The 17433-nt window shown below is 57.0% G+C and overlaps 1 protein-coding gene across 1 annotated transcript; it reads left to right on the forward strand.

Annotated features, from left to right (window-relative positions):
* The first annotated feature begins 85 nt into the window (after positions 1 to 85).
* PRPF31 (pre-mRNA processing factor 31) lies at positions 86 to 16543 on the forward strand. Its single transcript, XM_033416353.2, has 14 exons — positions 86 to 108; positions 3046 to 3230; positions 3319 to 3379; positions 6222 to 6305; positions 6911 to 7008; positions 7601 to 7707; positions 8426 to 8595; positions 10842 to 10999; positions 12107 to 12196; positions 13787 to 13914; positions 14002 to 14074; positions 14662 to 14790; positions 14889 to 14987; positions 16135 to 16543. The coding sequence occupies exons 2-14, from the start codon at positions 3054 to 3056 to the stop codon at positions 16258 to 16260; spliced, it is 1500 nt and encodes a 499-aa protein (XP_033272244.1). The 5' UTR covers positions 86 to 108; positions 3046 to 3053; the 3' UTR covers positions 16261 to 16543.
* The last annotated feature ends 890 nt before the right edge of the window (positions 16544 to 17433 follow it).

A 17433-nucleotide genomic window follows, 5' to 3' on the forward strand; every position in this document is an offset into this window, starting at 1 on the left:
GAGCGCAGCTTTGCTTCGACGACGGCGCATGGTTGAAACGTCATCAGTGAGCGTCGACCGCTGCTGGGAAGCTAATTTCTTAGAAACCGTCGTGCGAGAAGAGAAGAGGTGAGTGCGATGGAGACGAGGGAAGGGCGGGAGGTTGGCTTCCTGGGTCTGGGGGAGGAAGTGTGTAAGGAGAAAGGCGGGCCTTCGTAGACCGACTACCCAAAGGTCTCAAATGCTCCTACATTGTTAAGGCTCTGGGGATATAGCGGCAGCAAAAAATCGTTCCCGGCCCTATTAGCGCTTTGCATGGTGCCTGGGGAGACAGGCTTTATCAAGTAATTACTTAAATAACCACAAATGTGTGAAGTGCTTTAGGGTACACACAGGGCGTGCGGGGTGTATATCACCAAGCAACTTATCTACTCTAGAGTGGGGTGCGTGGGTCAGGGAGCTGGAATATGAGAACTGAAGGATGAAGAGGTGTTGAGCTGGTAAAAAGGGAGGAAATGAAAACCTAAAGTGAGGGGAAGAAGTTGGTAAGCGAAAAAAGTGTGAGAAGGATTCAGGGGCATGGGGAATAGTGGCGGGGGCTGAGGCTGGAGAGGTTGGCTGGCATCAAGCGAAGTCGTGGTACCTAATCCGTGCCACGTGCTGCGCTGGGCGATGGAAATAGTGTGCAATGAACAAAATGGACACGGTCCCTCTTTCCTTACAAATTTAAGCTTAATGGGGAAGATGGACATTAAACAAAATGTTAGAAATTTAGAGAATCTCAAGTGTTGAAGTGAACTGAAGGGTTCATAGGATGTATAACAGCAAGATAGCATCTAGTCTCAGGGTCAGAGATAACCCACGCTGCAAGAAATAGTGTTTGTGCCCTTACCTTTGGGATGAAAAAATAATATATCCAGAGAGCCGGAGAAAGGAAACCATAATGTGGTTGGTATAAGGATTAAATAAAGTTCATTCATTCATTTGCCCAATATTTCTTGTATACCTACAACGTGCTAGAGATTCTGCTAGATGGTGGAGATATAACGGTGAACAGATAACCACCCCTGGTTTTGCTTACAGTTTAGTGGGGAAACAGAGAAGAGAGGATAAGAAGAGATACTTGAGTCTAATGTATGGAGAGCAGATCATGTCCAATAAAGGACGAGTTCCTCTTATTTAGAGAAAGCAAGAGTAACGAGAGTTTTAGAGAAAGGTGTGTGTGAGATAACATGGGTGTGTTTACAAGGAAAAGCTGTGTCTTATAAAGAGAAGTGAGTATAAGGGGACATTGCCTCTTAGGGAGAAAGGAGGGTATGAGTGGAGACTGAGCTCAGAGACACCAAACATCCAGGGGTCCTAAACCGGCAGCTCAAGGGCCAAATCTTTCCTGTATTCGTTTAGTTTGGCCTTTGCCATGGTGGTCTGTTTAAATTAGCCACTTAAAAAGAAACTTTTCAGACTGGGAGGTTACACATAAAAATTCTGACTCTCTTACTTTTCTTGAAAAAAATTAGAAAACCTGGCAACATGGAGCCTGTGTTCCCACTGGCAGGGCGTGTCTGAAGCGTCGCATCAGCTGAGCTCTCACATCAGGCATGATTCCCTAGCTCTCCAGGCTCCACTTCCCCAGTTGCCCAACCCCCAGCCTGCTTCTCATTTATGTCACCCACTTAGCCTCTGGGGACATGGAGGTTTGCAGCCTCCATTTGTCTTTCCGTAAATTTTATTTTATTTCTTTATTCGTTTGGCTGCACCACGCAGCTTGCAGGATCTTAATTCCCCAACCAGGGATTGAACCCGGGGCCACAGTAGCGAAAGCACCAAGTCCTAACCACTGGACCGTCAGGGAATTCCCCTGTTTTTTAAGTTCTTTTTTAATTTCATTTTTTTATTGAAGTATAGTTGGTTTACAGTGTTGTGTTAGTTTCAGGTGCACAGCAAAGTGATTCAGTTATACATATACGTATATACTTATCTGTTCTTTTTCAGACTTTTTTCCCTTATAGGTTATTACAAAACACTGAGTATAGTTCCCTGTGCTGTACAGTAGGTACTTATCGGTTATCTGTTTTTTATATAGTAGTGTGTACATGTTGCATTTGTCTTTTTTTTTTAAATTTTTATTGGAGTATAGTTGGTCTTCAATGCTGTGTTACTTTCTGCTGTATGGCAAAGTGAATCAGTTATACATATACATATATTCGCTCTTTTTTAGATTGTTTTTCCATGTAGGTCCTTACAGAGTATTGGGTAGAGGTCCCTTTGCTATACAGCAGGTTCTTATTAGTTATCTATTTTATACGTAGTAGTGTGTATATGTCCATCCCAGTCTCACATTTATTTCTCCCCCCCTTCCCCCTACATTTGTCTTATTGAAAGAGGAGAACAGGAAGAGGGAGCGTTTCTTATTTTAATAATAAAAAAAAAGCACTGGGGAGGACAGAGTGGTGGGGATTGTACCTTGTAGAGTAGTGCTTCGCAGCCTTTGCAGCCTTTTCCACTGTGTGGGATTCACCGAAAATACTAATATTTGTACCGCACCTGGGGGTAGGAGCTGCTCATAGCCCGAGGTGATTGGCCTGGAGGCTCTAGACATTTTAGGCCCTGCCTGCTTGTCCCGATGGCTGAGGAGATCAGGGTGTCTGTCACCCATTTGGGGCCCAACAGTTGGTGGGGAGGGGCCTCTGCTGGTGGGGGAAGGAAAGGATGTGAGGAGAGGTCTTATCAAGGGAGGGGATGTATCTTTTAAGTCTTAGCGAAGTGGTGGTGTGAGGGGTGTGCAGTGTCCTGTCCAGTGAAGTGAAGGTGAGAAGGGTGGGTAGTGTGAGTTATGACTGGAGACCATCTGGTTCTGGGAAGTGGCTTCATGGATTCATTCAGCAGGCGTTCCCTGAGCATCTGTTATGTGTCAGGCACAGTTAGGAGCTAGAGAAAAAAGCAGAAGAGTGTACCTGTCCTTGTGGAGCCTGCATGCTGGTGAGGTTGATCAAGAAGGACCAGGGCCACCTGGCAGGGGAGGCCTGTCCCAGTAATGAGTGGGAATCCCGCTCGCCCTGCCCGCAGGCCTCGGGATGTCTCTGGCCGACGAGCTGCTAGCTGACCTCGAGGAGGCGGCAGAAGAGGAGGAAGGAGGAAGCTACGGGGAGGAAGAGGAGGAGCCGGCGATCGAGGATGTGCAGGAGGAGACCCAGCTGGATCTTTCCGGAGATTCGGTCAAGAGCATCGCCAAGCTGTGGGACAGCAAGATGGTGAGAGGAGCTCCTGGGGGGTGACACGGGCAGCAGCTCCTTTGCCTGGAGAGTCCCGGCTTCTGACTCTCCGCTCCTCCCCGGACAGTTCGCTGAGATCATGCTGAAGATTGAGGAGTATATCAGCAAGCAGGCCAAAGCTTCGGAAGGTACTTCTCCCTCCCCGTCGCCCTCGCCCTCGCCCGCCCCGGCTCTGCTCCGGCCAGGCCCCTTGGCTCCTTTGCTGCTGGTGACTTTGGAAGTTGGCCCTTCCCGTCACCCTTTGCCAGAGCCCTCTCCTTCTCTTCCATCCCAGCCCAGTCCCCTTCTCTCGTAAGAGTGTACTGCATTCCAAAGCTGATAACTTCTTTCTAAGTTTTCTTTTTTCTTTTTTGCCCGTGCTGCACAGCATACGGGATCTTAATTCCCCGGCCAGGCATCAGACCCAGGCCCCCTGCAGTGGAAGCGCAGAGTCCTAACCACTGGACCACCAGGGAAGCCCCTAAAGCTGACACTTCTTAAGTCCTTGCTCTGTGGTGAGCGCTGGCTAATTGTGATAGGATTTATCTCAAGGCTTCCCAAACTTTACTGATAACGTGATCAGTTATAGAGTTTTGCCACACCTGTAAAACACTTATTATTTCACTTTTTTTTTTTTTTTTTTTGCGGTACACGGGCCTCTCACTGCTGTGGCCTCTTCCGTTGCGGAGCACAGGCTCCGGACGCACAGGCTCAGCGGCCATGGCTCACGGGCCCAGCCGCTCCGCGGCATGTGGGATCTTCCCGGACCGGGGCACGAACCCCTGTCCCCTGCATCGGCAGGCGGACTCTCAAGCACTGCGCCACCAGGGAAGCCCTATTTCACATTTTTAAATCCACATACTTTTTCCTTCAGTTTACCCAAGAAGGAAAGATATTGCTACTGTGGATGGAAAACTGGTGTCATTTGTTAAATAGAAAGTAACCATGAAAATATAAAACAAAATCCATAAAAGTTATTAAAATCTCTCCTCACTTCTAACTCTGGGCAAAGCTGGGTTGTCTCTTGAGTGTTCAGACCAGCTCTAAGAGGACAGTGCTGTCATCACCCCTGTTTTTCTTGGAAAGCTGTGGCTCTTGATTTGAATTCCTAGGCAGTGGGAAGCCAAGGGAAGCTTTTTGGCACAGGAATGGTATAGTCAGAGCAGAGTTTCAGGGAGACTTACTTGTTCCATCGTTTCTTTTTTAAAAAATTGATTCATTAATTAACTTGTCGGCTGTGTTCGGTCTTTGTTGCTGCGCGCAGGCTTTCTCTCTAGTTGCGGTGCGCGGGCTTCTCATTGCGGTGGCTTCTCTTGTTGTGGAGCACAGGCTCTAGGCGCGCGGGCTTAAGTAGTTGTGGCTTCCGGGCTCAGTAGCTGTAGCTCGCGGGCTCTAGAGCGCAGGCTCAGTAGTTGTGGCACACGGGCTTTGTTGCTCCACGGCGTGAGGGATCTTCCTGGACCAGGGCTGGAACCCGTGTCCCCTGCATTGGCAGGTGGATTCTTAACCACTGCACCACCAGGGTTAAACTTTAAACCTTTAAAACTTTCTTTAAAGTTTTCGTGAGGGGCCCTGCGGGCCAGGCCTGTGTGGGCCTCTGCTCTCAGAACGCTCAGGGGCTGGCGGAGCAGTTACTGGTGGGCGGCGCCTGCTGGGGTGGAGGGAGCCCAGGACACTCGGGAGCCACAGGAGGAGCTGGCTGACCCTGCCACGGTCAGGGAAGAACTGATGTCTCAGCTGGACTTTGAAGCATGAATACACATGACAGGCCAAGAATGGGGTGGCGGGGGGGTGCGCTCAGGGAAAGAGAGCTGCACCTGCAAAACCTTGGACATCCATAGTGGTGGGGAGGCTGGCAGGGCACCAGACCCTGCAGGGTTTCAAATGCCAGGCCAAAGAGTCATGGGGAATCATAAAAGTGACATTTCCTGGTGTGGGCCAGGCTCGGGGATTTTAAGTCAGACCCAATCACACCCCATGTCTGGTGGGGAAGGTGGACATGAAACACCTCAACCTGGGTGGTGATGGTGTCTAATGGATGTGGCGGGAGTGTGGCAGAGCACAGAGAGACAGCTGACCCCTCCTGAAAGGTACAGGAGGGACTCTTAGGCGCCTTGTGAGCCTTGAGGACGTGGAGGCATTTGAGCATCAGGATTCGGAGCGCAGACTCGGGAGTCAGATCTCAGCTCTGCCATCTGCTGGCTCTGTGCCATCAGGCCAAGTCCCTCCGTTTCTTTCTCTGCAACGTTGGCCTGATTTAACACCAACCTCCCTGGCTGGTTGTGGATAAAATAAGTTAATGCCTGTAAGGCACTTATAACAGTATCGTATGCCCAGTAAGTCCTGTCTGTGTCAGTTGCTCGTGATAATACTGTCATCATTGTCGTTATCGTTGTTATTATTAGCGCTTGAAGGGTTTTCCAGAAACAGACACGAGGAAGGGATGTACCAGGGAGAGGGAACAGCATATTCAAAGGCCAAGAGAAGAGTGAAGCAGGCCAAGTGTTCAGGGCACTGTAATCAGTCCTTTAATGGCTGGAATGAAATAAAGCAGGGGTGTGATGAGAGGATGGGGCCAGGAAGGTGCAGAGACCAGACTGGAGTCACTGAGTCAGCAAGTGTCCACGGAGCGACTGCAATGGGCCAGGCGCATCGGGGTGCAGCCACGGGAAACAGACCCAGTACTTGTCCTCGCAGAGCTTCCAGCCTTTTGGGAGGCCTCAAACATCACTCTGGGTAGCTGGGCTGTTAGTCTAAGGGTGTGGTGAGCCCCAGGAGGGTTTAGGTCCAGGGCGAGATGGGGTCAAGTCTAGACTGGCCTGGAGGGAGAGATGGGAGGTTTGCAGATATGCAAACCTGCCCCCCCAGTTTCCTCTTCAGCCCCTCCCTGCTCCCCTCCAGCTGCATCCCCAGTCTCCCTGAGCTGTGGGATCTGGAACGGGGTGGGTGCATAGACACACACCCACACCAGGCTCTTTCTCATCCTCACAGTGATGGGACCGGTGGAGGCGGCCCCCGAGTACCGGGTCATTGTGGACGCCAACAACCTGACGGTGGAGATCGAGAACGAGCTGAGTGAGTGCCGGGAAGGGCAAGCAGAGACAGCCCTGCCCGGTGTCCCCCACAGCCTCCTCCCATCCCCAAGGGAGGGGCAGGCAGGATCACAGGCCATCTTCCCTGCTGGCCTTTCCCAGGGTCCTGCCCCCAAGCCCCTGTATCAGCTGGAATCCAGGTTCAGCTGCTGTAACAAGTGGTTATGTGAGAAGGAAGCATATTTTCCTCTCATATGAAAGTCTGGATGAGGAGTCCAGGCTCTTTCTGTCTCATTGATCTGCCATCTGTTTCATGGTACAAGGTGACTGCCCACCTCCAGCCATCACCTCCACATCCTCATCAGCAAAAAAATGGGAGAGAAGAGGAGGGCACCTTTTTTTCCTTTGAGGGAGTGGCCTGGAAGTTGCACATGTGACTTCAGCTCACATCTTGTAGATCAGAACTAACTCCCATGGCTGCATCCAGCCATAAGGGCAGCCGGGAAATGTAGCTTTGTGCTGCGTGTCCGGGAGCCCAGCCATAATTAGGGGTTTTGCTACTGAAGGAAGAAGGGGAAATGGGTACTGGGAGAGCCAGCAGAGTCTGCCTGCCCCTCATTGGGCTCCTCTCCGCCCTGTCCCCCTTAGACATCATCCATAAGTTCATCAGGGATAAGTACTCGAAGCGATTCCCCGAACTGGAGTCTCTGGTCCCCAATGCACTTGATTACATCCGCACCGTCAAGGTAAATGGGAAGAAGTGGGCTCCCCGACTGCCACTAATGTGAAGGGGCGGTGGGGCCCTGCTCTCGGACCCCCAGGGTTAAGGGGAAGGTTCCCCTCGCTCAGCCTTGGGCTGGAGACGGGATGAGACTCGGGGAAGCAGTCCTAAGTGCCAAGACCCCGAGACGGCAACAGGCCCTGGAGCATTCAGGGAACGAGAGGAGGCGAGGAGGTGGATTGCAGAGGCTCTGGGTCTTAAGGGAAAGTGAAGGCGGGCTCACCAGTGCGCAGGGCCCCCCATGAGTCCAGGGGCGGATGGGGGCGGTGGCAGGGGATGCCCACCCAGGGAAGTGACGCGGTCAGACCCGCACTCTGAGTGGCCATGGGCTGCAGGCCTGCGGCGGCAGCGGGTCTTCCCTGGGGGGCCCGTCTGCTCAGCTCCGCTTCCGGGTCAGCCCGCACGGGGCAGACGGTGCGGATCCTTTGAGCAGCGGAGTTGCCAGGAGTGGGGGAGGCAGGGGAGTGGCCCGGGTACAGATGGGGTGGGCGCAGGAGCACGAGAGGTTCTGGAGCTTCCTGAGCCCCAGGCCCCTGTCCTGCCCTCTCGCCCCCCAGGAGCTGGGCAACAGCCTGGACAAGTGCAAGAACAACGAGAACCTGCAGCAGATCCTGACCAATGCCACTATCATGGTCGTCAGCGTCACTGCCTCCACCACCCAGGGGTGCGCACAGGGGCCCCTCTGATGGTGCACGGCGGTCTGGGCCAGCGGCATGGCTGTCAGTCTCAGGGGGATAGGGCACTTCAGCTCGCAAGCCAGGCACCGTGCTGGGCTCGGGGCTCCCCGGGCATGAGAAGCCAGCCTCGCCCAGGGTTTCGCGGGTGAGGCAAGGGGCAGGCCCGTAATTAGAAGTGTCCGTCTCTGGCGTGTCATCCCCTTGCTAGGGTGAATGCCGGCTCTCCACCTGCCCCTCTGGCGTCCGTGCTGCGCCTAGGAGAAGGGGCCATTTGTCACCGCAGAGCAGAGCTCTGGAATGGTTGATCGCAGCGGTGACCGTGCTCCGAGGGAAGCGGCAGGGTGGTGGGCCGGGGTGGCCAGCAGGGCTGAGGCCTGCAGGGTGTGGGGGGCCTCGGCGGGAGAGCGTTTCAGGAAGAGGGAGCGCCTGCAGAGGCCCGGCTCTGGCATGGCCTGGGCAGGGGCGCCTCCCACAGACGGAGACAGGACGGGGGAGTGCGGTGGCACCGCGGACTGGTTCCCGGCAGCCCTGGCTTCCAGGCCTCAGGGCCGGCAGGAGCGGTACCTGTGGTGAAGCTGCACACACGTGTGCGCACACACACGCAGCTGGGAGGACGTGGGCTCCCGGGCCACGCAGACGGGACACGCTGAAGCTCGAAGGTCGGGTCCGTCCCAGCCTCACCCCCACCTTGCCCCCCCCCTGCAGGCAGCAGCTGTCGGAGGAGGAGCTGGAACGGCTGGAGGAGGCCTGTGACATGGCGCTGGAGCTCAACGCCTCCAAGCACCGAATCTACGAGTACGTGGAGTCGCGCATGTCCTTCATCGCGCCCAACCTCTCCATCATCATCGGGGCGTCCACTGCCGCCAAGATCATGGGTGAGGCCCATCCCCACGCAGTGACGGCCCCGCGGGCCATGTGACCTTGGGCAAGTCTGTTTCTCTTCTGTAAAATGGGGATTTGGCCCTGGGGCCCCAGGACCGTGTCCCCTTGCCCCCACCCTCTCATCTCTCCTGGAGACCACAGAGGTCGGCCAGCTTGCTCTTCACACAGACATGGAGAAAGGATGGGGGCCCTGAGCCTGGTCAGCGCCCGCATCCCCAGCAGAGCTGGGGCCAGACAAGCCGCAAAGGGGAGAGGCGGCGTGGCTGGTGGAAATGCTGGGCATCCCAGCAGCTCCCAGCTCTGCCGTGGGCCCACAGGGCCACCTGGCAGTAGTAAAGTCAGCTCTCTGAGCCTCAGTATCTCCACAAGACGGGGGCACTGGTCCTGGCAGTGGGTGCTTCCTCCTCGGGGGCTCTCTGCGGCCTCAGAGTGCCCCCTCAGGCTCCTGGCCCCTTCAACCGAGAAACATTTCCCCGGGGAGTTGGATAAAGCAGCCGTATTCGTCAGTTCAGGCTGCTGTAACAAAGTACCATAGACTGGGGGGGCTTCAACAACTGAGGTTTATCCTCTTACAGTCTGGAGGCTGGGAGACTGAGATCAGGTGTCAGCAGGGCTGGTTCCTTCCGAGAGCCTCTCTCCTTGGTGTGTAGACGGCCACCTTTTCACTACGTCCTCATGTGGTCTTCCCTCCACGTGGGACTGTGTCCTAATCTCCTCTCGTAAGGGCACCAGTCCTATTGGATTAGGGCCCATCCTGTGACCTCATTTCACCTTGATCACCTGTTTTGTTTTGTTTTTTTTAATTTGGTCGCGCTGGGTCTTAGTTGTGGCAGGCGGGCTCCTTAGTTGTGGCAGGCAGGCTCCTTAGTTGCGGCTCGCCAGCTCCTTAGTTGCAGCTTGCATGTGGGATCTAGTTCCCTGATCAGGGATCGAACCTGGGCCCCCTGCATTGGGAGTGCTGAGTCTTAACCACTGCGCCACCAGGGAAGTCCCTGATCACCTCTTTAAAGACCCTGTCTCCAAATACAGTCACATTCTGAGGTGTGGGGAGGGGAGGGCTGGGACTTCAATGTGTGAACTCGGGGGGGGGGGGGACACAGTTCAGTGCAGAACACAGTCTTGGGGGCAGGTGTGTGCAGAGTTGCAGGTAGAAGCAGTGGTGTCGGGGAAGGACAAGCTCGGGTGTGGATCCTGCTTCCCCCCTCGCTGACCTCACGTCTTTGGGCAAACGGTGTCACGTGCCTCAGTTTCCCTAGTGGCGATTGGGGGTTGTGCTAGTTTCCTGTGACTGCTGTAACAAATGACCACGAACCAAGAGGCTTGAACGACGCAGTTTATCATCTGACAGCTGTGGAGGTCAGAAGTCCACCGTGGGCCTCACGGGGCTAGAATGAAAGTGCCGGCAGGGCTGTGGTCCTCTATGGTGGGTCAGGGGAGGAAGCCGTTCCCTGCCTTTTCCAGCTTCCAGGGGCACCTGCATCCCTTGGCTTGTGGCTCCTTCCTCTGTCTTGAAAGTCTCCTCTCGTGCCACTCTGACTTTGCTTTTCTCTCCCACTTTTAAGGACCCTCGTGATTACATTGAGCCCACCAGGATCCTCCAGGATAATCTCCCCTTCTCGGGGTCCTTAACTTGCCCGTATCTGCAGAGTCCCTTTGGCTGCATGTGGCATTGTAGTCGCAGGTTCCGGGGATGGTGATGTCAGTGACCATGGGGGCTGTTCTGCTCCCGCACGGGTGTTGGAGGCTTGTTTCAAGGACTCGTGTGTGTGATGAGACCATTTACCTAATCCTTGAAAGCGCCCAGCACAGGGCCCTGCACACAGCAATCCCACCTCAGAGGTAGAACTACTTACAGTATTTACCTGCAGCTCCTCTTCCCCTCCCCCATGCCCGCAGACACGCTCAAGGGAACCCAGAGGTGATTCACACCCAGGCCCTGTTGTCGCGAGCCCACAGCGCGGTGAAAACCACTCTGAGGCCGGAGCAGGGCCTGTGTGGCTTCGCAGACTTGGGTCAGGTTCCTGTTGGGCCAGTCTGCTCACTGTGCACCTCTAGCAAGTTGCGTCACCTCTCTGAGCCTCCTCCAAACCCCTCTCGGAGGCGGGACACGTCGGCCCTCCTTGGCGGGGCCGCCTCGGGGCTCCAACCAGAAACTCCTGTGAAGGTGCAGCGCACGGCGAGCCCCCAGACAAATCCCCCCGGTCCTTCTGAGCCCCTCCCTCCCTCTGTCCCGCTGCAGGGGTGGCCGGCGGCCTGACCAACCTCTCCAAGATGCCCGCCTGCAACATCATGCTGCTCGGGGCCCAGCGCAAGACGCTGTCCGGCTTCTCATCCACCTCAGTGCTGCCCCACACCGGCTACATCTACCACAGCGACATCGTGCAGTCCCTGCCCCCGGTGAGTCCCACCCCCCTTGGAACCTTATGCTGTGCCCCAAAGGGCACCCCCTCCCCCTGCTGCTCCTCGGGTCCCAGGGGTCTCTGCTGACGCCAGGGGTCAGGACCCTGGAGGACGGGCCACGCAGGGTGTACGAACAAGGACGCTGGAGCTGACAGGCCAGGCTGGAGTTCTGATCCCCCTCAGGCTCCCCGTGTGTAAGTGGGGTGAACTGAACCTGCTTCATGGGGTCGAGACGAGGACTCACTCGTACGAAACGCCTTGACATCAGGCCTCGCACGTACAAAGCAACGGAAGCGTTAAGCTTGTGAGTTCGGGGTTCCCAAGACCACGGTCAGGTTCAGTGGCCACTGGAAGGACTCAGAGAGCTCACCTTGAGCCGATCCACCCAGGGCTACAGTTTATCACAGTGAGCGCACCCAGAGTAACGCTGGCTGAGGGGAGGCACGAGGGCAGGGTCCTCGGGGCTGTCTCTGCCGAGGCTCGGGGGCACAGACATGGCTGGGACCCCGTGACTCAGAGACCCCACCCTAAGTCACAGCGCTGTTCCCTGGCTTACCCAGGCCCCTGCCAGCACAGATCACCACCCAGGAGCCAGGGCCAAGGCCAGACTTCTTAGGACAGGGTTAAATTCCCCTCTACGCCTAGCTGCTGCTGGCTTACTATGTTATTATTATTACTGTTATTCTTCTCTTTATTATTATTGCTACCATTACCATTACTACTGGTCACCAAGACTTGGGGCTGTGGGTGTTACAGGTACCATCGTGGTGTTTCTCAGAACCCGGCCCCTACCTTTTGTGGCACATGACACCATTTTTGGTGATACACAGATGGATGTTTTAAATTTTAATGTAGGTATTTTCTCCGTATTTGATAATCTTCCATCTGTTGTAATGCGATTCAGCCTTCTGTGCAAACGGGGAAGTAGGTTATCGTTATCACCGACAATAATGATTTGTTACTGTAACACGTTATTACAGTAAGGCGATAGCGGTAAAGGTGAAATGCTGACAGGCAGAAATGGAGACGGGGGCTAGAGTTGTGGAAACGCTGCCATCTGATTGCATCCGCACACTGACTCTGCTTTCCTGTCCATGACTGCAGGATCTCCGGCGGAAGGCGGCCCGGCTGGTGGCTGCCAAGTGCACGCTGGCAGCCCGAGTGGACAGTTTCCATGAGAGCACGGAGGGGAAGGTGAGGGGCGGGCGGCGTCTGTCCGGGTGGTATGTGGTCTGTCTCAGGGAGAGCTGTCAATAGAGGACCCAGCACAGCGAGCGCTGTCCTAACAGGGCAGAGGTGGGGGTGTTGGTCGTGGCCCCTACCGAGGTCAGCGTCCCCTCCCCCTTCTGTACGAGTTTCCCATTGCTGCTGCTGTGACAGATTAACCACAAGTTTAGTGGCCTAAAGCAACACAGGGTTACTGTCTTCAAGTTCGGTAGGTCAGAAGACCACGGCGGGTTCCCTGGCCTGAAATCAAGGGGTTGGCAGGGTTCATTCCTTCCGGAGGCTCAAGGGGAGGATGGCTCCGCTGCCTCTTGCAGCTTCCACAGGCCGCCCACGTCCCTTGGCCTGTGGCCCCTTCCTCCATCTTCAAAGCCAGCGTAGCATCTTCCCAGCTCTCTCTGACTCTGCTTCTGTCTCCACATCTCCTTTGACTCTTTTAAGGACCCAGTGATTACACTGGGTCCACACTGATCATCTAAGGCACCCTCTCCCCGTTTCCAGATCCTTAACCCAGTCACATCTGCAAAGTCCCTTTTGTCAGGTAAAGTGACACATTCGCAGGGACCAGAGAGTTGGGTGTGGACACCTTTGGGGGAGGGGGAGGTATTTATTTGCCTACTACACCAGGATCTGTCCCCTCTACCAGAACTGTCATTGTTCACGTAATTATTCCATCAACCTGTGTGCCTTGGCGGACTTGTTCTGGGAGAGTAGATGATTTCTGTCTTGTGCATTGTTTTCCAAGCACCCACCCTGGCACCGTGGGTTCAGGGGTTCAGTCTCTCTCTGACCACTGGCTTGGATGCTGGGGGTACAGCAGTGAACCACACAGACAAAAGCCCTGCCTCCGTGCCATCTCCATTTTGGCTGGGGGCAGGCTGAGAAGACACAAGCGGTAGGTCTGCGGTGTGTCCAGTGGTGCTGAGTAAAGCCTGGGAAGACAGATGTGGGGGTGGCGAGGGAGGTGAGACTGATTAACCTGGAACTCAGGGAGGGCTCCTCCGAGGAGGTGAGGGTTTAACATAGACCTGAGTGCAGTTAGCATGCGAGTCCCGTAGATGCTGGGGGGAAGGGTGTCTCAAGCAGAGGGAACAGTCGGTGCACAGGCCCTGAGGCTGGAGCACAGCGAGCTCCAGGGAGAGGAGGCTGGCGGGATGGGGGCAGATCACGTGCAGCCTCTCGCACCCTGGGGAGAGCTTGGCCTCAGTGGGGGTGCTGAAAGGGGGCCGATTTGGGGTCCTTCCTGAAGGGAGAGCCTGGCGGGACTCTCGGGGTGTGGCCGACTCCAGGGCATCGCCACTTACTGACCTGAGGAGAGCTGGGGCGGAGGGGGGGGGAGCGGGCACGGGAGCTCTGTCTGCTCCATTGCCTTGGGGCGCAGCATTGAGAGGAGAGGGCTGAGCCTGCGATGCAGTGTGGGAGCATCGCGTGGTAGGTGCGACTTAAACCCGCAGAGCCCAGAGGGTCAAGGTCCTCCAGGGCCGCGTGGGAACGAGGGGGACGGGCGGACAGGACAGGCCCGAGGGAGCAGCTGCAGGACCCCCACCCCGTCCTCCCCAGGTGGGCTACGAGCTGAAGGATGAGATCGAGCGCAAGTTCGACAAGTGGCAGGAGCCGCCGCCCGTGAAGCAGGTGAAGCCGCTGCCTGCACCCCTCGACGGGCAGCGTAAGAAGAGAGGCGGCCGCAGGTGGCGCCCGGGGACCAGTCGGGCCGGGACGGAATGGGAAGGGAAGAGGCTTGCACCCTCCCAGCTGACCCCCTGCCCTGTCCCCAGGTACCGCAAGATGAAGGAGCGGCTGGGGCTGACTGAGATCCGGAAGCAGGCCAACCGCATGAGCTTCGGGGAGGTCAGACCCCACCCTGCTCTGCCCCCGCTCCCTGCTGCATTCCTTCCTCTCTACCTGTGGCCATGCCCCCCACCCCCAGATCTGGGACAACACCTTAGCCTCCTCCCTGGTCCCCCAACCCCGGCCTCCAGTCTCTCCCCACCCCATCCACCCGGCACCGGCTCCCCTCGCCCCGAGGCTTCCCATCCACCCAGGCACTGGAGGCTGTTCAGGATCAGACCCCTGCAGGCCTCCCAGTCTCGTGTCCCCCCACGCCCCGCACACATGCCCTTCCCCAGTCTCCACCCCTGCCAGGCTCTTGTTACCCGAGCCTCACCCTACTGATCCTGCAAGAACTAGCTCAGATGCCCTTTCATCAGTGAAACCCATTTCAGTTCTTACACCACACACACGCACACGCACGGCCCCTCTCAGCTGTGAGCTCAGGGAGCAGTAACGGGACCTGACTTCCTTGCTGGGGCCCCAGCAAGGCTCACTGCACTCGGGGCCCAGTAGGCGCCTGAATAGGGCCGGCCGATGGGGTGGGTGCCTGGGCCTCTAGCTGACTGAGGAGGCAGCTGGCACCCGACGCCTTTCCCTCCCACCAGATCGAGGAGGACGCCTACCAGGAGGACCTGGGCTTCAGCCTGGGCCACCTGGGCAAGTCGGGCAGCGGGCGGGTGCGGCAGACACAGGTGAACGAGGCCACCAAAGCCAGGATCTCCAAGACGCTGCAGGTACGGCCGCGGGCTGGGGCGGGGGCTGAGGGTGAGGGGCTGCGGGCTCGGGCGCTGGGCCCCAGCCACAGTCTGCACCTCCCCGGCCCTCCCCACAGCGGACCCTGCAGAAGCAGAGCGTGGTGTACGGCGGCAAGTCCACCATCCGCGACCGCTCCTCGGGGACTGCTTCCAGCGTGGCCTTCACCCCACTCCAGGTACCGGCCCCCCTGGGGTCAGGAGGCCCAGGGAAAACCCCTTCCCCTCCTGGGCTTCAGCTGCCTCGCCTGCGGAATGAGCACACGACAGGGCCCCTCTCGGGGCTGCCGTGGGGGGAGTGGGCACCGATGAAGCCCCTGAAGGGCGTATCTGGGTTCCCTGCACTCGGTGGTTACCAGGGACCAGCTGGTCTCTGTGACCTCGAGCAGGCTCAGTCCCTCCCTGAGGCTCTGGGTCCCCACCTTCCAAGATCCGGTGGCCGGGGCCACCTCAGGGCCCCGCACAGGAAAGGTCCTAGGGCGGCGGGCTGGGCAGTCGGGAGCCCAGCCCGCCGCCAGAGCACAGGGTGGAGCCGGGGCAGGTCACTCCCCTGTCGGGCCCGTGCCTCGGTTTATTCACCCGCCAGACAGCGCCCGTGCGGCCCTCGGGCTCTGAGGGGCACAGCTCATTCCCTCCATCAGCAGGTGTCCGCTGAGTGCCTGCTAAGTTCCGAGCGCTGTTGCAGGTGCCGGGACAAAGCCACAAAACAGAGACAGGAAGCTTTGCCCTCCCAGAGCCTAGGGGGTGGCAGGGGGACAGATAACTAAGATACATAGTGTGTTGGAAGGTGGAAAGTGCTGGAGACTGAAAGGACTAAGGGAGATGGGGAGCCTCCAGGGGAGGCCTCAGCGAGAAGATGAGAGTCACCGTGTGTAGAACATTCACAACAATGCCTGCCACGCGTCGGGTCCCCAGGGCTGGTCGTTAAATCCTCGGTGGGGTTGGTGCAATTTGTGCTGGGACTGCAGGCAAGCCACTTACTTCTGGGACTCAGTTTCCTTATTCAGGAACCGAACAGGATCAGCTGTTCTCCAACGGTGGTGTTTCTAAAGTCTCCTGGGGAACCTGCTAAAAATTCAGATGCCCAGATCCTCCCCTCTTCCTCCACCCCCCGGCCCACAGAGTCAGAATCTCCCAAGGTGGGGGAGATTTGGGGGCTGGCAAACTGTCCACATGTTTGCCCAGAGCCCAAGGACCACTGGGAAGGGCCCGTGGGCCCCTGACATTTCATGATTCCTTCACTGGGAGCTGGGGGAGCTGGGCGGGGGGCATTGTTAGGGCCCAGGCCCGTCTCCCCACCCCATCCCATCTCCCTCACCTGCCCAGGGCCTGGAGATTGTGAACCCACAAGCAGCGGAGAAGAAGGTGGCTGAGGCCAACCAGAAGTATTTCTCCAGCATGGCCGAGTTCCTCAAGGTCAAGGGTGAGAAAAGCGGCATCATGTCCACCTGAGGGGCGGTGCCCTGGGCCTTCTCCCGCTGAAGGGACACAGAGGCCCCACCTCTCCGAAGGGATCGGGGTCAGGATGGGGCTGGGAGGTTCCGGCAAGGAGAGCCGCCCCGTGCCGGCAGGTGCTGGGACTGTCCGGCGAGGCACGGGAGAAGGCCCGGCCCCGGAGCACAGAGATCGCTGCCCCACTGACACACACAGCCAGCCTTCATCACGCGTCTTTTTTATTTTAACCGGGAAAGGAAATACCTTTGGAATAAGTGCAATTAAAAGCACATTATCAGGATCTGTCCTTGGCGAGTGATCGTTTGTCGAACACCCGGGCGATTTGAGGAGCTTCGGGGTTTGGGGGGACAGAGCTTGGGCTCCCTGGAATCTGGATCCAACCCCGGGCCTGTCACTTCCTCATCGTGCAGTCCCGGGAAGAGAAGAGCCCTCTCCATCTCCAGGCCCCTTAGAGAACCCCGGTCATTCTGACGCCCCAGCTTTCAATGCAGGCCGCCCTGGGTGGTCGTGGCATCTCACGCAGTTGGCCTCTGCCGCCTTCCAAGCCTCCACACTTCAACCACCAGGCGCACCTGTGAGGACGTAAAAGATGCCCAGGAAGCACTTAGCACTGGGCTCACTGTCAGGGCCCCACGACCGGGCACTTTTGTTATTCTGTCCAGTGTTTGCTGAGGACTCCCCCTCCCACCCTGGTGTGCCAAGCCCCGGCAGGGTGGAGCAGACAGGTGCCCAGCCCTGGCAGGGACTCAGTGCTATGAAAGTTCCTGCCTGGTAAAGAGAGCACCGTGCCGCCAGGGGTAGCCTACCCCATGCTGGGAGATGGGCTTCACAGCTGCTCACTTACCTGAACGGTCAGCACTTCTCTTAATTACCCAGGAGGACCAGCCCCAGGGGAGTGATGCCTCTCTAGCTCGAGCTTTCTCCCTGGGTCTCTTTCTGCCTCACTGGGTCCTATCTGAGATCTCTCTCTTTCTGTTCCTCTCTCTGGGACTCCCCCATCACCACTAGGGGCTCTGTGTGTGTCTCCGGTCCCCAGTCCCTCCCTCAGCCCAGGGCTCTGTCTCTGGACCTCAGAGGCCCTCTCTGAATCTCTCCCCTCCCTCACATGAAAGAGTCTGCACACCGGGGAGGTTCTTTCCAAAGGCCAGATTACTCAAGGTCACATAACTG

The sequence above is a fragment of the Orcinus orca genome, chromosome 20, assembly GCF_937001465.1.
Source record: "Orcinus orca chromosome 20, mOrcOrc1.1, whole genome shotgun sequence".
Lineage (NCBI taxonomy): Eukaryota > Metazoa > Chordata > Mammalia > Artiodactyla > Delphinidae > Orcinus > Orcinus orca.